A 21,266-nucleotide genomic window follows, 5' to 3' on the forward strand; every position below is an offset into this window, starting at 1 on the left:
TACACATAATTAAGTATAGTTTAACAGAAGAACGCTATTCATTAGATCCAAAATGCAACAGTAAAGTGAAGTAACTTGAAGTGACACTGGGTTTGCAGAAATCCCCCACAGCCTCAACGAAGCCATTGCACAACTGTGTCTTTGACAAATATGTGGGAAATTGGTGGAATTCACTTTAAAGCAGCGTGTGAGAACTTTTTGTTTACATCAATAATAACACAAAAAAAAGCACGGCAAACGGCAAAACTACAAGTTTAGTATTTATTCTGGTACAACTGAATGCATTACATGTTCTCTGACCAAGCTCCCAGTATTCATCTTTATTACATGTTAGAAAATACAAAATACAATACAATTAGCTTGCGATTTTAAAGAGTGGTTCTTAAGCTTTCAAATTCAAGGACCTAAATGCATGACCTTCAAAAAAGGAAAAGTGTAGGATGACGAGAAGACTGAGCTGCTGAGGTGAAGAGCAGCGAGACGACGCCTGTTCTGAAGGAAACGTCCCAGTGCTGCTCGGCCAAAACCACCACAAAGGGTCAGAACCCGGATTAGACCTGGACCTGCACCGTTTAGTCAGACATTAGGCCTCCAGCTCCTCCACCACACACACAGTGACAACGGGAGCATGTGTCACAACACGAGCAGATGCTTTGCAAGTTAAATACGCACGGAGCCTCAAGTGGCCGCATGGAAAACGCAGACACACAAACCCTTCACAGGAGCAACATTGTCCACAGAAACACAAGCAACGCAGCACCGGCGGCGGCACCTGAGACCTGCAGCACCGTCTGTGGCGTCAGGAGCCTTTTAGTGCAGTTTCAAGGAAAAAAAAGAGAGATCTGTGCGACTGAAGCGTCACCGGACATCATGCAGCCGTGTCTGATCTCTCTGGACGCTGTCAGGAGGATGTGGTTCAGTCTGGATGAACAGTCAGGCAAACAGAGCCGTCAAGGGGGCTTAGCTACTGTTCAGCTCACATTTATTATCTGAACTCATTGAGGCTAATGTCACATTTTAGCAACAAAGCCTTAAACCAGCAAAGTTAACAGAATAAGCATCAAGGCAACAGAACAATCCTTTTAGAGCTGCATTGTCTTCATTTGTTCAACTTTACAATCTTTAAAATGTTTTATTTTTGCAGTTGACTTTATTGTGTCTCAAATTAATGCTAATTAACGCTAAACATTTATAACGTTTGTTCCTTCAAGGGTTAAAACCTATACGAACAAAGAACATTTGGTAGAAATGAGCATCTGGAGTCGGAACGTGGCAGCTGTACGGGGTCTGTCACATAACATGCAACAAGTGGAAAAAAAATGAAATTGGTTTTCTTGTCCTGAAATGAAAAAAAAAATAAATCTGACGGGCAGCGTAGAGGCTGGAAAGTACACAATGTATCTGAGTAGTACTATATTAAAAGGTGCAAGCTCAGATTCTGTTCCAAAACCTCAGTTTTCCGTTTCTGGCAGAAACTAAAAAGAGCGTGAACACGGAGATGTGACATGTATGGAGGTGTAGTGTGTTTGGTTAGTGGCTAAACAGAGGAACTTAACCTGTTAAATAAATTACATTTCGAGGAGTTAACATGGCAGCCTTGGTAGCACAACGGTTTGAACACTCTCTAAATTCATATTCACTGCATTTCTTTTTATGTTTTTAGAACAAACACTTCATCTTGGTCCTCGTCCTTAAACTAAACCACAGAGACCGACAGAATGGGACACGTGAACAGCGATCACCGTCTGGGGAGAGATTCAGATACTGTAGGCTTGTTCTAAGAAAGTCTTTATGGGGTCAGCAGGTGCTGCTGAATCAGTCCTGTACAGTCCCCACTTTGCTTTGGTGCTTCCTAGGCTGGACCGGGCCAGTGGAGGAGACGGGGGAGGGGGGGCTGACTGCTCAGGACAGTTCAGACTTGCTGAGAGCGATGGCCAGCTCCAGGTCCTCTTGCTCCTGCTGCGTGAGCCTGGCAAGTCGCTCCTTTTCCTCTCGCTCGCTCTCGCGCTTTGCCCACTCTATCATATCTTCCTCTGTTGGATACTACGCCATGAACACACACACACACACACACACACACACACACACACACACACACACACACACACACACACACACACACACACACACACACACACACACACACACACACACACACACACACACACACACACACACACACACACACACACACACACACACACACGGAAGGAAAGCAGACACAGATGCAAAAACAGGACAGACAAACAGACAAACACATATTGGTAATTAAAACCTTCTTGCCGAGAGCCTCCTCCTATTGCAAATACCTGGACAACACAGCACCAAACGGAGACCGTACAACAATATGAGCTTCAATCAAATCCTTTTAAATGCAAACTCAATGCAACAAAAGTCAGTACACCTTAATTATCACTTTGTATTAGTGACAATGGGATGATGAAATGTCCAACATGACAATAATCTAAAGCAGCAAAAATCTCACAAGAGCTTTAACGATGAAAAACAAGTCGTGTGACTTGGATCCAACAGAAAACCAGAAGATAGAGCAACTCAATGTTTCCCAGAGAAAAAGCAGCAGACAAAAACCTCATCTGTACTAATGAGGATCAAACCTGACATGAAAAATTAAATACTGTCCAGCGCTAATTAAGAGTGTACTGCGTTTTGTTGCTGTTTGTTTTTTCTTTAAACTCGAACAAACCTGAATTAGTCGACTCAGAAAATGGATTTAAGTTGATTTAGCTGCTGATGGGTTTTGTCCCTCAACTGTATCGTTACACTGTTAGCGCCATAATGCATGTGCGTCGTCAGACAACAAGAAAAAGGAACTCGCCATAAATGTCAACATTACTGTCTACGCCAGAGACATCACAGATCACCTGCTGTGAATTCACCCATGCAAAGAGGAGCAGCCAACACTGAACATTCAGGGTCAGATGTACGGAGCGGGTGATCTGTGTGTGGGCGAAACATGCATGAGGAGAAACACAACGGACGAAGCGGACAACATGCATTTATAACTACACAGCCCTCTGCTACGGGAGGATGCAATCAGGCATCAGTACACAGCACCAAGACTGAAGGACTGATGCTATTTGCTCCTGAAGTTAAAAGAAAACCATTCAATTTGACCATTTTCCCCCTCAGGAACTGCACTACATTAATTATGCTCATCCTTGTTGCGGCGTCTTGGCTCATTTCAGTCCATCTAAATAATCTGTTCATATTGAGTTCTAGCCATTAAAAATGGCTTTGAAAAATGCTAATCAATGATAAAAATCAGGCACAACTTTTGATGAGGATGATGATGATGATGATAATAAATGAAAATGCAAAACAAAGCTGGTGCTTTAAGGGTCGGGGATTTGCAGATATGCACATAGAGGCCAGAGATTGAGCCCTTGATTTAACACTTTATTTCCATTTGACAAGACACACAGAGAGGCAATATAGGCCGTCTGTTCCTGTGCAACATACTGCTGAGCAGACGAGGGCCGGGTGGAGTTAGGGAAGGAAGGAATAAACAGATGAATGGCTGTAAGGGAGTGTGGGGAAAAAAAACACATGGAAGCATGTGCAAAGGGAAACACAAAATGATTTAAGGAACAGTGGCGGCGGTGGTGTGAGTGGTTGAGAGCGAGTCAATCAAACATGCAGGTTAACAGGGACATGCGGGTGCAGGCACTAGATTCACCAGTCTTTAGTCATCCATCCCAAATTCAAGTGTGACAGTACATTTCATTGTGAAATATTACAAAGGATGATTAACACCATGACCAATTTAAATCCCGAAATATTAATGGCCCATGTTTAGGTGTGAGCTAGAACAACGTCACTCATTTCCAGAATATTCTGAAATATTCAGAACATTAAGCTACTTGTTATGCAAGTTAATGATTTTAAGGTGTTATCATGATTTACTACATGCAATAATTAACAAAAAATGCATCTGTTGTGTAAATCAGCTGGATATTTTTTATAGAAAAAGTAGAAAAGTATAAGTGTGAAATGGGAACTTGATTCCAGCAGCGTGCGTCTGCTCTTTGTTTTGGGATGTAATGTCAGGTGGCTGAGTTGGGATGGCTAACAAAAACCAAATACAAGCAGCTTGTCATGTCTCCATTCACTGCCAATAAATAGGAAAGGTCTACTTAAGACAACAAAACAGCTCATCTGTGCGATCAGCTTCTGCTAGAACCTCCATCTACAGCTACCAACATGTTATACAGGTAATATTATAGCATCATTATTAATACAAAGTAATACAGTGTAACCTTATCCAATCATTGTTATTTGAAAAGACCAGCTAGAAATTAGACCAGCAGCAGAAAGGATGCATGAATTAGAAATAGGTTAGCTTCGTCCAACTTAACTTAACAATATATTTAAATAAGCAGTTTCTTTTTTGGGAGCATTGTACTGGCAGTGAATGGCATGATGAACAAAGCTGACAGATTTTGGTCAGTTGTCGTGAACTCATTGGACAACTACATGTGATGTATTAGCAGAAAAACAGAGAAGGTGTCTACTGAGAGTCAGGAGGAGGTGAGGGAGAGGGCGAGAGGGAGGTGCTCACTTTGTCAAAGCTGGCAAATCCGTCAGCTTCCCGTATGTTGTGGCGAGGAGGGGAGGAGGGGGCGAAGGGGTCGGCTATAGGATCCTTGGCAGGCAGGGAGGAAGAGGAGGAGGAGGAGGAGAAGTCTCCTGGAGCATGTGGGAGCATGTGCCCTCGTCGATGGAAGGAGTCAGAGGACTCTGTTCTGGACAGGGACGTTCTCTTACCTGGACAGGTAAGGTACAGAACACACACACACACGAACACACACACGAACACACGCACACGCACACACACGCACACACACACACACACACACACACACACACACACACACACACACACACACACACACACACACACACACACACACACACACACACACACACACACACACACACACGTATGTTTTATTTTGAAAGGATGAATGCAGACGTACAGTACACACACGTTTTATTTTGAAAGGACAAATGCTGACGTACAGTACACACTGTACACACTTATTTTGAAGGGAGAAATGCAGCTCTCGCTTTTATCAGCTTTAATAATAAAACGGACACTGACCTGGAGGAGGTGGAGGGGGTCTAGTCGGTGTGCCCGTCTTTGGGGGCAGTGCAGGGGGCACATCTGCAGACGGACTGTCGTCCTGGAAAATGTTCTTATTATTGATGCCGAACTGATCAGTACCGCTCGACTGAAAAACAAGGTGAACACCAAATCAAACACAGTTAGGAATTTGCCAAAACAGAAATAATCACAGAGATTTCAACTGTGGATCAAGACATTTCCACTGAGCTTTTAGATGTGCCTGGCCTTCAGCGCCTATGTGCACATAGCTTCTGGAAATAAAATGCAAATATAATCTGTATATGACAGTATTATGAACTTGAGAGAATGGGGGAAATTTAACACATACACTGCAACCATTTCCTCTGAAAACCTACATACTTCTTGCTAACACACAAAGATTTTTCCATCTTAAGTCAATTTATGGTCTGGGTTTCCTTCCTCCCACTAAACCAACCACCATTATTTATGGGCAGACATTCAGCGTCACTGCAGCTACTGAGCTCTGACAGATTACCTTCGCCAAGGAACTGAAATCTGCGAAGCCCCCTCCAAACGACTCATTACCGAACACAGCAGCAAATGGATCTGAAATGCAAGACAAAACATGACACGTTTATGACATTTGAGCTGATGCAGTGGCCTCCTGCTCCACAGGATGGCGCCGCGCCACAGGTCGTACCTGAATCTGAGCTGGTGCTCACTGCAGTACCACCTGGAGCAAATGGATCATTGGCCACAGCGGTGTCCTTCTGAAGGAGAAAAAAACAGAATGAATATCTGGCATATGGATATGATGCACTCTATCAACTAAGTCTGGTAAATAGTGGGAACGCAAGAGAACAAAGCTCCCTAATACAAACATTACCTTATATTGAACACATCAAGCCAGAAGAAACAAGGGTTCACTCACCACTGGCAGATCAGAACTTGGCGAGGAGGAGCTGAATGGATCTGCGCCTCCGTCATGAGAACCAAAAGGATCAGCGCCGTCTGCTGTGGCGTTCACTTTGCCTCTGAATGGATCAGCCTCGTCCACGTTGCTCCCCGCGGAGCTGAACGGATCCTTAGCTCCTGAAACTGGATTGGCTGGTTTCGACACAAAGGGGTCGGGATCTGCTGCCGTTACAGCTGCTGCATCGTTCAGTTTGGCTGCGAACAGGTCTGGTTCCGGCACGCCAGGAGTAGTACCAAACGGGTCAGCCGAGGCAGAGAACGGGTCCTCGGAGGAAAAGTGGGCGCCGGAGGGGTGTGAGAAAAAAGAGTCTGATGCAAAGGGATCTGTCCCTTTGAACGGGTCTCCTCCGAAGGGATCTGATTACACAAATACAGTTATAGACACAGAACATGATCTCATGTTCTTGTTCATGCATTATGAACAGGAATTGTGCATTTGTTTGATTCTGAAGCAAAATAAGCACATTTCTGTAAAACAAATCTCAGTCTGGTAAATTCACCTGCAACATGTGCTTTTCCAAAGGGATCATCTTTGAATGGATCATCTAAAAAAAACGTGTTATTGAATTTAGCTTGAAAACCGTCCTGATGAACTTTTACCACGGCTCAACACCAGATGTGTGTGACTTACGGTCAGTAAAGGGGTCTGGGTGAAAGAAATCCATCTCAGGCAGCGAGGGGGGGCTGGTCTGCGGAGGCTTTGTGCGAGGGCCCACTTGAGGTGGTAATGAGGAAGCCGCTGCCTCTGGGGACTCCAACGGCTCATGTCTTCTCTCTAGCTCCGGCGATGCAACCTGAGCAGTGAGATGAGCAGAATGAAAACACCAGTAACTGATGTTGAACACATTCATTGAGACAATGACGTATCAGTCGACAATGTCTTTGTGTGTCCGGTTGCTCGCGTAACATTTTTTTTACCTTCAACGGGCTCTCTTTAAACGATTCCTCCGAATCATCTGCCACTTCAGACGAGGTGTCGAGCGCTGGGCTATTTTGTTCCTGACAATGAGGAGACAACACGGCAATGAGCACAAAACTGTGATCGCACCAAATGCAAATGAAGTCTGCTGTTCCTGACGCAGCATTAACAGGAAGTACAGGTTTATATTTCCTTCCATGAATAAGGAGTAAGAGCTAAGGCACGTGTTTATTACCCTAACAGTGTTCTCCTGTGGCTTGGTCAGCACTGACAGGCTATTGTATATATCAGAGGAAGCCAAACTAGTATAGAGATCATCCAACGCATCAGGTTTCTGCTTTTCTTCGTCTAGATGTGGACTCTCCTCCTCCTCCTCTTCTCTGTCCTCCCTATCATTCTCTCCTTTCTCTTTCCGATCCGACTGTTCTCTCTGAAGAACGCAGACAGCGGCTGGTTCCTCCTCGATCAGTTCTTTAGGCCGTTCATCCTGGAAGAGGTCCTGCTGGAAGGGGTCCACCAGATGCATCTCTGCTGTGGGTCCTGCTGATCCATTAACCATGACAGGCGAGCTGTCCTCAAGGGCTCGCTTCCAGCTGAGCTGTGCAGTCACTGACCGTTCCTCCACGCGAAGGTCGTCCAGTTTCTGTTGAACCTGAGAGCATAACACACAAGAACAACAGAGTAGGCTACATCTTCGTTCAATTTACATTTGATAAGAAAAAACAAAACGATGTAGATGACACATAAGCTGACCTGTGCAACCTGTGTGAAGGAGTCTCGCACAGACTCCTGCAGAGGCGTGAGCTGCTCCTGAGCAGCCTGGACTTTCTCTTGCAGCCTCCTGCTTTCCTCCTGTAAAGCGAGGAGCTCCTCCCGGGCCTGGACCAGCTCCTCCTCAAACTGACATATTCTGTGTTCTTGTTCCTCATGCTCTGTCTGCAGCGATGAGATCTAGGGTATTTATTGGATAGTAATAAGTCATTAATTACGGTCCTCTTTTAAATGGCAAAACTCTCCAGTACTGACATTAGTGGGGCTGCTGTAAAAGGAAAACTCTACCAGCTGGGTCTCTTGGCTGGTCTGTTGGCGGATGTGAGTCAGCTGCTCCTCTAGGGAGCTTTTCTGCTGATCCAGTTCTTCCAAGGCCTCCTGGACTTTAAGTCGCTGAGACTGGAGTCGCTGCAGCTCCTCGCTCTCCTTCGCTACCTCATCTTGTAAGTCCTGTAAGCCAAATGTTAAATTAATGTTCTTGTGTGTCTTTTGATTGACATTAAGACAGAATCCTTACAGTTATACCAGCTTGCTGCCTTGCTGTGATTTCAGCTCCCACTTCATTCTGTTACCGTTCTATGTAGCAGTGCTGAACACTGTTTACCATGACTTTCAAACCAGCAGGCTGGATTTAATGCTGTGGTTGCTCTAGCAAAGCAAAATGGGCACTAAATTTGTGTGATTTATTAGGCTGCTAATAGAAAAAACACTGCTGCACAATGAGCAGCCTTTTATTTGGAATCCTGACACAGAAAGTGTATCTACATGGCTTTTTTTGTTACTCACTTTAGTGTAACACTGAGTCTACACAGGCAGGCCTACTTTCACATCCACTCCCCAGTTATTTCACTGCCTGGTCTATGCAGCCATAGCAGGAAATCACTACAACCAAAACATAGCATTTAATGCCTAGAGGTAAACTTACACTATAGTATAAATAGACAAAAACACTTAAAGCTCCTCTGCAGTGCAGCCAAGAGATTCTGGTCCCTCATCGCGAAACACACCCTCACATACTGACTTCAGACTGAATTACAAAGAGCGATGCAGACAAGCTTTGAAAGTCGTCAGCTCCAAAAATAGAGTCTATTTGTCAGACTCAGGAGACAGACACGCCTACGCAAGGACACCAACCTCTCCCTCGCCAAGCAGACGTAACCGCATCAGAACAGGCGGAAAACACTGTCCGTCAAATGTCTTTGATTATTGAATAACGTCTTTATCGATCGGCACACCCATGTATGTTCGTCACAACAAAAGTAAGCTCCTGCTTCAGCACAGACGCACGTATGCCTATTCCAATACCAGAACTAAAAACAAGAACGCAGCGGAGGTGTGACATTCATTCTCTCTGCCCACTGTACTGGGAACATGCAGCCGCTCAGACAGACAGACCCTTACCTGCACTTCACTGTTGCGCTCTCTGATGGCCTCCTCCTTTTCCTTGATCTCCTCTTCCACAGAGCTCTTCTCCCTGGGGGACCAGCACAGCAAACAGGAGTGTTTAGCCACCAAGAAAAGAGATGGCAGACCTGGTACTCCAAGCCCACCCAAGCCCAGCCAGCCTTCTGCCGAGCGCTCCCCACCCTGCCCCTGGACCACCACCATCTCCTCTCCTTCAACAACCATCACGTCCTGGAATCACAGCTCCACAGTGCGCAGCCTTACAGCGGGCGCGTGGGTGATGAACGAGGAGTGGAGTGTGCGTCTGAGATGTGCTGCAGATGTACAGCACTGCGAGTGTGATGAGGGTGAGTGCTGGGGAAAGTGAGCATGTGCTTGCTCAGTCAAATGTGTGGAAGATTAGGAGTGAGAAGCAGATGGCTGCTTTGAAGCTAGAGAGCGGAAGAGAGGGAGGAGGGGGGGCTGATGATGAGCAACATCTATCGTTAGTGCTGTCTCAACTCTGTTAGGTCTACAGAGGAAGGGCTAGGCAAATATGCAAATATGAATTTGGAATAAAAGTATATCACAACCACTTGCAATATGTCAATTCCATTCAAACCTGTTTCCTATGCAGAAGTCGTTTATAACTGTATTATTTGTATTTTGTACATTTGTTCTACAGCTTAGTTAAGTTCTAGTTTTAGAAACTGAACTTAAAAAAAAAGGACTCAATAAGTTTGAAGCTGTGCATCCGGAGTCAATGACACAGACTAAAAATAACAGCAAAGCTTTCAAAAGCAACACACTCTGCTGCCACATCAAAATGCACCACTCCCCCAAAACAAGGCACCGTTCTCATCTAGTTCTACCTGTCATGGTCTTCATCATTACCATCCTCCTCATCCTGGGAAGAAGGTTGCTGCCACATTCCGAAGCAGTTGCAAACACGCATCATCCTTCCTCTTTATGTGCTGCCTGTCTGAGCCTCTGCTCACTAAGTGTCACTTCTCAGTTTCATCTTCTAACCTTCTTTCTTACTTCACACAGCTGGCAGCTTTGTGTGTGTGTGTGCCCACATGCATTGAATGACATGTTGCAAGGTGGAAGGTCGCATTTTGACTTCCTATTCTCAGCTTTTGTGAGTAGATATATATTTGAACATCCCTCTATATTTCTTAATGGAATTAGATTAACATTCTAGTTAAATGTCAGTATAAATAGCTAAGACGTCATTGTATATCAGAGGTATTTGGTTAGTAATGTGTGATTTTAGATGAACTGTGGAGCTGCATATAAAAATCCCAGTCAAGCAAAAGGACATGTTCTGTTTAACACAATTTACATCCACAATTGTCATCCAGATGACAGTAACTCAGCTTTATAACCATCTGCTGCGTTGCCTGGAGCAAAACCACAAACCACTTATTTTTTGTTGTTTTTTTGAGTGTGAGCGTAACACAACCTACCCAAACCAAACCCATAGTAAAGTCTCACTGAGCTCACACCAGCAGTTACTATAAACCGCCTTCACTTATTTCAACAGACTACTTCAATCTATAGATGTTTGGTGGCAAATGGCCTACAAAATGGGCTCTGGACTGACAGGGCAGTCAGACATAAGGTCTGGTCACCAAACAACCACATCAAATGAAACACTACATCCTGCAGGTCAATACCGGAGTCTGGTTTAGCCCAGTATGGTCCTGGTACTGTTTATAGTACAAGAATACTACAAGAATAACGGCAATAATAAAATTAACTGTAACCTGCAATGTTTCAATTTCAATAGATTTGGAAACAAATGATTACCTTTGTAACTCAACAATCTCATTACTGAGAGAGTCCAGCTCCTTGATGGCAGAGAAGTCAGCTGCAAGGTTGACCATGTTGTTCTGAAGAGGAAACATGACAGGGTTATTAGAGATAAAAATAAAATATTAGAGTTCAGTTTTACACAGCTTTAATTCCACAACACATCATTGATCATCTGTGAAGACCAACACATTGTTCTGAATTATGTTACAAATGGCAGGAATACATTTATTTTCAGGCACGCCATCATTTTAAATGTTGAACAAACAGGATCCAGACATTACTAATTATTATTTACAGATAGAAACGCTCCGAGCGACTCACCTGTTTTAGGTTTTGTCTGTCTGATGGAGGAATCATCTCTGGAGAAAGGCTCTGAGGAGGGTCCAGGCCTTTGGTCAGCTTCTGATTGATAAGATGAAGAGCCAGAGCAAACTGCTCTCGGGTCAGTTTCCCTACGTCGCCAATGTCACAGAGCTCCCTGAAAGAACAAGGGGGCGTGTTGCATAAGAGAGTAATGATTTTCTCCTCGGGCAGAGCATGTGTTTGATGACCGGGCGGGTGATGGTGATGTGGAGTGATGGAAGCCAATACACAGGACAGGCACAGAAGGGCACAGGCCGCGTGAGGATCAAAATCTATTTTCTGCAACTGGATGCAAACAATTGCACAGTACTGATTTTACTCTACATATCAATAACATAACAATCACTTGTGTTTTGACTCTGTCTACAAAGTCACAACTATCACAGATAAGAAGGAACATAAGTGTGTAGGAAAGGCTATTGGTCTCTTACCAGATCCGTGCGAGTGTGGCAGAGGGCAGCCCAGTCTTGAGGAAGATATCTCTGACTTCTGGACCAGACACCAGCCCGTCCATGTCTCCATCCGTCTTGTTGAACAGCTCATCATACTTAGCTTTGTCTGGTGGCGACACCACCCACTACACGAAAAAGCACAGAATGAAGCAGATATTAACACAAGTGTTGCAGTTGTTTTGTAACTCGACACCACACCAAAGCCAAACCTCACCTACCTTCACACCGTCTCTCATCTTGTTCTTTTGAAAAACACACTGAACCAGCCAGTTTGAAATCATTTTAAGTGGCTTTCGCTGCAGCTAAACTGGAGTAAAGTAAAACACACACGACTGCACGCGATGCAGAAGAGGCAGGTGGTGTACTCACAGGGGCAGCTGCTGGTGCTGGGACTGGTACTGGTGCTGGTGCTGGGGCGGGAGGTGGTGCGGGAGCTGGGACAGGTTTAGGGGGGTGGAGCATGGTCTTAGAGCCGGCGTGGGAGGAGCGGCTGTCTTTGGCGGACGGGGGCGAGGGTAACAGGGGCATCACGGGAGGCACTGAGGGTTTTTTCCTTTTGGAGGGTGGAATCAGGGGAGGTGGTAGGGACATGGGGACAGGCTCCCCCTCCAGAGCTCGGTAGACCAGATACATGGCCTGGCAAAGGGCAGCAAGAAAAGAAATCAATGACAAATGACAATTACCAGTGAACAATCCCGTAGCTCAGTCTTCACACTTCTTCCACGGATGGATTAGCTTCAGTGAATGCTATTATAATAACCGGCACATATATTTATATAAAAAGAACAGAAATGGGTGAAGCACAAAAACATTTAATAGCTCCGTCGAAAATGTTACATTTAGTGAATATTAGAAGAATAAAAAGAGCTGAAACTCGTAGACTGCAACTGTGGCCTGTTTGGCTTCACTCTGTCTGTACAGTTGTCTCTTACCACAGAAAATTCATCTCTGTCCAACATGCCATCTCTGTCAAGATCACTGAGCTCCCACACCTTCAACACAGGAATTATTGAATTATTGTTAATACACCATGAACAATGACAGCGACCCTCTGACTACTGCCACTTCCTCTAAAAATGAAACTTCCGTTCCTCTGTCTTAGTGTGGTAATTCTAACTTTTTGGTTGTTGAGTCATTTTTAAAGAGCCATATGTGTTTTTCAGACTACGTCAGATGTTTATTTTACCACTGTGTGTGTGTGTGTGTGTGTGTGTGTGTGTGTGTGTGTGTGTGTGTTTGTGATTATTTTAGTGTTTGTGCTGTCCAGTTAGAGGCTCACACCCTGCCAAGGATGTCCACTGGCAGCTTCGAGTTGAGCAGGACGGGCTTGACCTTGTCTCCTGTTAGCATTCCTCCTACTGGACCCAGACTGTCAAAGATGGAATCAAATTTCATCTTTTCCTCAGGCTGGAAAAAAAAACAAGAATATAAACATAGAATAATTAGAGGCTAAGAATTTATGATAGTATTTTTTGATGCTGTCGTTATTTCATTATTCATATAGTTAATATTCATTATTATCAATAATAATAAATAAATCGCTTCAATAATCATGTTACATGTTATAGTCATTTCTGGTTAATCTTTACGAACACAAAGTACAGATGCTGTGTGACTCTAAATGGCTATTTTATATTTTTAAATACCACTCAGCTATGTATAATCCATTGAAGCACACTGTTTGGATATTTCAAGGCACTTTACAGACATAAAGATAACAAACTTGCCAGTGCCTCACCTTGACAACCCAGGGTACGTCAACAGGCACTCCTCCTGCTAACAGTGGGCTGCTTGTATCATGCTGGAAATCAACAAAACGGAGTTCATGTTTTTCGCATTGAAAACAAATAAGCAATAGTCTCTCCCTGTTTGAAACCCAATGGTAGTGAGATAGTAAGATAGCTTATGTTTAAAATATGACAGCTCAAAAAGTAACTTTGTAGTGACAGTTGTAGCGCTTCTTGTTGGGAGAGAGGCTCTGTTGGAATGATCACACTTACAAATTTGGGTGGAGGAACAGCCACGTTGAGACTCTTGAGCGCCACCTCCAGGCCATTCTGAGCACACGCTACCAACCGCAACGCTATGAAGAATTGCTGAGGGAAGCAAAAGCAAAGTTTATAACAGAAACCAGAAAGCAAATTCATCAGAAAAAAACAACTTGACTTAATATTTGTACCTGTTTGTTGAGAGAACCCTTTCGCTCAGAGTCTGACAAATCCCAAATCTACGGAGACATTCATAGTATGTTACCATCAAATTCAAATGTATAAAATAAATAGTGAGGCATTGCTTCTGAGGTATTCTGTTGCTCACCTTGCCCAGGACCAGGTCAGCCAAGCCTGACCTCTTCAGGAAGAGAGCTGCATCAGCCGCTGCCACCCACCCACTGCCAGTCGGATCAACCTTCACATGTGCACACGGCAATTAGACCATACATCAACATGATTACTGCTCATGCACTGCAGTTATTTGAGCCACTGGCTTTGAACAACAACACTAACAAAGCAATTACAATGTTTTAAATACAAGAAGCGCTAATCAGTGTTTTCTTAGCTCTGACTAAAGGAAGATGATATAAACCCCAGAGTATTTCTCTGTGGGAGAGTCTAAGCCTCCTGAAATGAATGGCGCTAATAAACCAAAGCTGGTTTCTCAGCAGCCTTATTAGCTTGTGATTTGATCTGCTGGTGCTCTTTCATGAGGCTTACAGTGAGGTCCCTTGACATGTTGAGCAAAGGGAAACATTATTAATTCATACATACTTCCGTTACTGGACACTGAGACTGGAACTGAAAGCACACAGCAGTGCAACACCACTGGCTACCAAAGCAGCTAAAGCTAGTTTAGAATTTAAACCTGAAGGGTGAGTGTACTCAAAATAAAAATAAAAAGGAAAATACAAATTAGAAACTGTTGAATGATTATATCAAACAATAATATAATAGGTTTATTACAAGACACTGTCAAATTTGAAGAAAAGGACAGCATACCTGTCGATAGTATTTGTCATAGATCGGGTTTCCACTGGAGAGCTGTTAAAAAGAACAAAACTCTCAATTACATTTAGCCACAACACAATAAACTTCTTCAATTCTGCAGGTTCAGTGCACAAACTCAAACAAGCAACAAGTGTGTGTTAGCTAGAGAAGTGTGTCCTCCACTCAGGCAAGACTGATCCATTACAAACTGAATTGTTGTTGTTATGTGATACAAACACACACGCTAGGTGAAAACAAACAACAGCTTCAACAGTGGTTCAGAGAAAAGAAACAAATCCAAACAGTCAATTTGCTTTAAACCATGACAGATTTTATAGCACAGGCTACATGACAGCATAGTCAAGGTTCCTAATTAGAGCTAAGACACTCCATGTTTCTGCTGAATTGGCTGAATTGCAAACATGACTAACAAATTGTGAGTTGTGCAACTTCAGGATACAGGCTACACTTGTTCGCGTCAGCATGGCGACACTGGACAGACTATGAAGGATCTGACCTTCTGCCATCGTCACATCCTCCCAGACCCCCCCCCTGCCTCCGTTAGCACGACTGTCCACTGCTGGGCTGAACAGGAAAAGAACCAGCATTTCCTCCTTCATGTTGCTGAAACTATAGGTCGACGTGTCTTTTTAAAAAAAATCAGACTACAGGTGCAGCGCAGCATTAAAGACGTGAACAGTAATTGTTTGAGCTGTGAATAATCTGGGGAGTGGCCAGGTAGACCGAGAAAGATCATGAAGAGCAGAGTCTGTGATCATCGTGATCGTTTGTCACCGTCGTCAATTTATAGAGATAACACTTATCTGTTTGTGGCCAATGCAACTTTTTCCTAGTGAGACACAATGGTGTGCCTGGAGCTGTTTGTGGCTGTAACACTGTGGTCATTGTGCTGGTGACTCTGTAACTAAGCAGTGACAAAACAGCCCTCAATCTTCCCCAAGCACCACTATTGAAACGGGCGGCTGATAGAGGGACACGCTGCAGGGCTGGAGGTGACAGGCCAGCCTCGCTTGTTCTGGAAAACCCAACACAGAGACAGACGCTGGTGCAGAGAGACCACAGTTGTTTTCAAACTCATCTGACAGAGGGAGCGATGATGTCACATAGCTCCTGTCTGTTGTTACAGGCAACAGGGGCTCAGGTGACAACTGTGCACTGTCAACTAATTATTACACCTGCCTGCTACCTGCTAAATAACTCAAACAAACAGGTGGCCACGCAAACTGTGCTATTTACTTGAACCAAGAGCAGTGTGACACATTGTTACAGCAAGATGCTAATGGTAGTATCACTTCCTCTTTCTGAACATCTGTTTGCACTTTCCCCCCCAGTGAAGCCAGAGGAGGCTAACAGGCTAACAGTTGACGCTGTCCAGAGGGAAACACCAAATCAGTCTCTGACGCCTAATAATAGCTATACACAGGCGGTTTATTCAGTATAAACACTTAGCTACTAAGAGCTACTTATGGCACAGCAAGAAAAACACAAAGTGGTCCACAGTGGGAATGCGTTCAAGTTGGTGCTTTAGTGGGAAAACACTATTAGCAGATGTTAAACTAGCAGAAACATCCCAGTAAAAGCACCTCAGACCCACACATGGGTGCCTCGAATTACCCCGTCTTTAGCCCGGACTAACTAAACTAGCCCCGAGCAGAAGCAGGCAGCACAACCACGACTATAAACCCACTCCCAAACAACACGGAGCCCAGACTCGATGCGGGGCTCGGCTCAAGTTTGGCCAAGCCTCACTACAATAGCCCCGAGCCTGCACACAAACTGGCCGTTAGCTTGCGGGCTAGCTAGCTAGCTACGCCCTTACGCAGTCCCCAAAGAGATTAGGCAGAAACTTTTCCCAGTCACAGCAGGGACCGAACTTCCCGACAGCGGAACGAGGCGCGAGGCCACGGCCGCGTTGCCACCGGTCCCGTTTCGCTAACGCTCGCGAAAGGACTGCGAGCGGGCCGGACGGGCGACACGGAGCGCTCGCGGTGGTTAGATCGGAGTTGTAAGACGCTGTTACCTGAGTGAGAGACAGACTGGCAGCCATAGTGTTTCTGCTTCCCCTGCTTTCGAGCTGCGCTGCTGCCACACACAGGCAGAGGCCGCTGTAAAACCCGGCACCGGAGCGGCGGCCCGGGACGCGGTCCGACCCACGAACCAGGCAGCACGAAGCTCCAGGCACGAAGTACTTTGTTCAAGTGGCGGCCACGGCGTCTACACTGCAGCCGTACGTGCTGTACTTAGCACACGCAGATTATCGATACAAAACAATAATAAATGTGTGTAATTATGGATTAACGACCGAGCCACACTTATACCACTAAGCCCCTGTTCAAACAGATCTTAATACGTTAATCATATTTATACTATAATTTACGTTTTCTAATGTTTGTGTCCACGTGGAAAATGGAATGTACTTTCAACAGGTACTAGTTATATAATAATAATACAGAGTTGAAAAGCCAAATAAACATGCTACTCTCATATGTAATATGAAAAAAAACTTTTACATGTTTTCATCCACATACCAAATATAGTGTTCATTCAGCATCACTACATGATACTTCATTAAAACCCAGATTCTTTTCATTGGGTACAAACAGAAACAAACAAACACACACATGTTATAATTTCCTGACATTCATTACCTCATCTTCCTATTATTTTTTATGTAATTATAATAATATTATTAACAATAATGTTAAACTGAACAGCAATTGCCCATTTCATCAATTTCCTCACTTTGTAAACAAAAACTAAATAAATCCCAACCTCACAATCTCCAGCATTGTTCCAATCCACAGACTAGTTCATTTCTGAGCTGTTACACTGAGGAGTTTATAACTCATCCCTGAGATTGGAGTCTGTGCCTTCATCTTCATCTTCCTCCTTCTGCTCCTCTCCTTCTCTTCATCTTCTTCCTCCTTCTTTGCTTCTTCTCGCCTCACCTTGTCCTCCTCCTCGCGCTTCTTCCTCTCACCTTTCTTTCATATTTTTTTCTGAATCCTGAAGACCAAGTTATAATTTGTGTTACATTCAGCAGAACCAGACATTACAGCGTTAGTAAGTAGCAATAATGCTTCTGCGCTCACCTTAGTTTTACCCCACGTGTCATTGCCAACTTCTGGAGCCAAACTGGAGCCAAAAAGAGCCAAGCTCCACCTCTCACAACAGGTAAACGAAATGTTTTGGTTGCTTTCCTTTCATGCTCACAAGCAGGTAAGAAGTTGTGAAATACAGCATCAAACATTTCACAGCTGACGTGGAGTGCAGCTAGCTGCTAGCGGCTAATGTGGCTGGCGCTAGCTTGTATACTAGCATAGCTCAGAAATCTAGCCAGACCAGCTTAGATCGCCCCATCTTTGTTGGAAGGGGATGAGATTGTCGTATCTGGGCTCCAGCGCACTCGGAATGTGGTCAAATTCAGTTTTTCCCAAGCTCACTAAGTTAGCTTCTGTTATTTGCACAGCCTGAGTTAGTATTAGCAAACTTGTTGTACTGTGCATTGTGCTAATTGTTTGGATTTTTTTACTCCCCTTCTTGAAAATTTAGAAAAGCAAAGTTTATAACCACTTTTGTCGTTGTCACTTGTTTTTAAAATAAAAAAGCCTTCCCGCTCAGTCATAAACGTCTGCCACAGTAGAGTATTGCGGTCATGTTAGCCGTCGTTCAGCCAGCCACGGTTACTGTATAAACTATATAGTAAAAGTACACAGGTCTTTGTGGGGTGATAGTACACTTCTAGTAGAACAAGGTGATTTGGGCCTGGCATTATGCGCCAAAGTCAAGTTGTTAATAATCAATGTTGACTGTACGGGCCATATTACAGCATGACATGGTACGTTTAAATACTAAAATCCTAAATTGTACAGTAAAAGTAAACCGATTTTTTTGAAGTTATAGTGTACTACTTCTAGTACAAAGACACACTGGTGTGCGTCTGGCATTATCGACCAAAATCACTTTAATCAAAGCCAAACTAATACCGCTTTTTAGCATTAGATGTCAGTTTAAGCTAATAAATACTAAAATACAAAGTAAAAGTACACATATCTCGATTAGGCGACAGTTTTTCTGTATACGTAATATTTTCTTTCATAGTTTTCCATATTTTGAACAGTTTTTTTAAATCCAAGTTAGCAATTTAATACTTACCTCATGATAGCATTCCTTGAATATGCTTATTATTGTACTGTGTAAAGCATTGCATTGTTGTTCCTAGGTTATCAACCTAATCCTTCTGCTAACTATTACTGCTACTTTCTGCGAGCTAACTGCTACAGCTGCTATAAGATAACCATATATTTAACTATATGGCATTCTACAACTACACCAGCATCCTGAACGCAGGTTTACTAAAATATCTGGACTGTCCCTATGCGTTCAGTATTTACTGTAAGGTTGTAATTTATTAGAAGAACACCACTGGAACATGTGATATTTTTACGTTTCAGGTTACTAAGCCTGGGCAGCAGCAACCGAGGGTTCTACTGCCCAGCACTAGAGCCCCTCATCCATGAGTTTTGCTGTCAGGTGCAAGTTGTGAGTACCAGCTTCATCATCAGGTACAGCAGCTACTCCACGCCACAGACATTGATTTGTCCACCAACATACAGGTCAGCATCCCAATTTCTTCACCTGTGCTCTTTCCAGATTGTTTGGTGAAGTCATCTCGTGTCACTGCTCCAACAACGTTGCTGAGAAGGAATATGTCCTATCTGCCTTTAAACACATTGATGGACAGATCGAGCTTGGCTTTGACAACGACAATCCAAATGTTGGTGCTCTTCTTTTTTATGCTACAGAGCAGATAAACACAGTAATCTGTAAAATGTTTTTGTAAAGAAAATTCCACTATCTATAACTCTGCTTCTGTGCAGGACGCCTGTTGGTTCTTCATGTCAGTGCCGAACATTCTGCAGTTCCTGTCATTACAGTTCATCTACAGAGAGCAGCCAGAGGCCTTGGTCTCTCATAAACCTGTCCTGTTGATGCTCACATCACTTTGCAGCTTTTGAGGACCAGAACCTGCACAGGATATGAACTCTGTCCGAAATATCTGACTTACAGTACAGTATATTTATGCAGACTTCTTTTTGCATGTGTTTCCTGCAGCAGTGGTACATGTACCAGTGCTCCCATCTCTGCAGTTGTGGTTGTAATATGGCATTACCGCACTGGCCATTCGTGAGTAACACCACATTTCTCATTCTAACTATCCAAAAACCACATCACAGCAGTTTCCTTCACTTCACTTTTGAATGAAGGCAAAATTAGTAATCTGAACACCTCTCCTCCATCTTTTGTGGTCCACAATGTTTTGATCTCAGGACTCTGAAGGCTCGCTTTGAGGAACAATAGGGACGTAGAAGAGACGATGTCAATGACGCTTTCACAGCAACTGGAGATTACCAGCAGCTGTCTGAAGGTAAGGATGAACTTGAAAAAGAAAAGGCCCAGTTCATAGTACATCTATCTGATAACTACAATATTCATAATATCACAGTCAGAAAGTAACTGGTCAAATCAATTTGCTCTGATATTGATAAGATTACTAATCCCACCATGGGGAAATATTTTCCTTTGCAGCAGCAATGAAACATTGAACAAAACAACAGACAAAAGCAGGATAGAAATAAAACAGTATTAAAAGAAAACTTCACTAATTTTCAATTGGGGTTGATTAAAACGATTTCAGGTAGTATTTAAGAGTGAAGGGACACTCCGATTCCTCCATATTTTCTATGTAGAGAAATTAGCATTTAAAGCACTAGTTGTAGTCTGTGAGACCAAGGCAAAAGGGCCTCTGGCCTGTTTCATGGGCTTTTTGCAGAGGAATAAATGATAATTTCAATTCAAATTCAAATCAAATTTAAACCTTGTTTTCGCAACAGAGCTGAGTTACTTCACATGTAGGTTAGTGAAAGTACAGAGATCAAGTGCTGTTTCCACGTTGTAGTTTCAGGCGTTCCATCTAAGTCTGTTTGTAAATGGATCTGTTTCCTTCTTGACTTTATAGAAGATCTCAAATCCTTTGAAGCCTAATTGTGTTGGGTGTTCAGAGGAGTAGAGTGACATTTGCTGCCCTTGTCAGGGCTCGCCGTGAGCGGACAGGAGTGAGGGAGCCAAACGCACAGCTCAGGAAACAGGATTTAGCAAAAACCAGGTTTATTCATCATAATTCAGACGGAAGCCAAAAACAGGAGTCATGCAGACAATAGTCAAAACCGGTGATCACGATATCCAGCAGAGGTACAGACAGGGACAAGGCAAAACACAGTCAGAACAGGCACGAGTCAAAAAACCAGGGACTTTGTAATGGAAAAATTGTACTTTAATGCTCTTGTGTTCATTTCTGACTCTGTACAGTAACCATGCATTCTGTACTTGTTGATTAGACCCAGAACTGAACATTATTAGACAAACAATCTATCTTCCTCTCAAGGTTCTGTCGCACATTAAGTGCTGACATCTAA

At 43.7% G+C, this 21,266-nt stretch overlaps 1 protein-coding gene across 2 annotated transcripts; it reads right to left on the minus strand.

Moving 5' to 3' along the window:
* Window positions 1-247: 247 nt before the first annotated feature.
* eps15 (epidermal growth factor receptor pathway substrate 15) lies at window positions 248-16,969 on the minus strand. 2 transcript variants are annotated; one of them, XM_029147842.3, is made up of 25 exons: window positions 16,811-16,969; window positions 14,782-14,823; window positions 14,105-14,194; window positions 13,968-14,015; window positions 13,789-13,884; window positions 13,527-13,589; window positions 13,070-13,195; window positions 12,721-12,780; window positions 12,158-12,424; window positions 11,768-11,913; window positions 11,295-11,451; window positions 10,968-11,050; window positions 9,174-9,246; window positions 8,061-8,222; window positions 7,755-7,952; window positions 7,237-7,653; window positions 7,001-7,081; window positions 6,714-6,876; window positions 6,583-6,627; window positions 6,039-6,439; window positions 5,808-5,877; window positions 5,643-5,713; window positions 5,123-5,252; window positions 4,580-4,785; window positions 248-2,043 (listed from the first exon to the last, which is right to left on the minus strand). In XM_029147842.3, the coding sequence occupies exons 1-25, from the start codon at window positions 16,835-16,837 to the stop codon at window positions 1,903-1,905; spliced, it is 3,363 nt and encodes a 1,120-aa protein (XP_029003675.1). In that variant the 5' UTR covers window positions 16,838-16,969; the 3' UTR covers window positions 248-1,902. The 2 variants fall into 2 exon arrangements, with proteins under 2 accessions (XP_029003675.1, XP_029003676.1); XM_029147843.2 differs by lacking the exons at window positions 13,527-13,589; window positions 13,789-13,884; window positions 13,968-14,015; ... (1 more) ...; window positions 14,782-14,823; window positions 16,811-16,969 and having other exon boundaries at window positions 13,068-13,194.
* Between the last annotated feature and the right edge of the window lie 4,297 nt (window positions 16,970-21,266).

The sequence above is a fragment of the Betta splendens genome, chromosome 4, assembly GCF_900634795.4.
Source record: "Betta splendens chromosome 4, fBetSpl5.4, whole genome shotgun sequence".
NCBI classification, from domain to species: domain Eukaryota; kingdom Metazoa; phylum Chordata; class Actinopteri; order Anabantiformes; family Osphronemidae; genus Betta; species Betta splendens.

What these genes read in the sequence shown, in the direction of transcription:
- eps15 (XM_029147842.3), bottom strand. Translation starts at nt 16,837, where the DNA reads ATGGCTGCCAGTCTGTCTCTCACTCAG. An exon ending in GCCACACTCGCACGGATCTG is followed by an intron (nt 11,452 to 11,767) that starts GTAAGAGACCAA and finishes TTGTTCTTTCAG; the next exon opens with GGAGCTCTGTGACATTGGCG. An exon ending in ACCCCCTCCACCTCCTCCAG is followed by an intron (nt 4,786 to 5,122) that starts GTCAGTGTCCGT and finishes TTACCTGTCCAG; the next exon opens with GTAAGAGAACGTCCCTGTCC.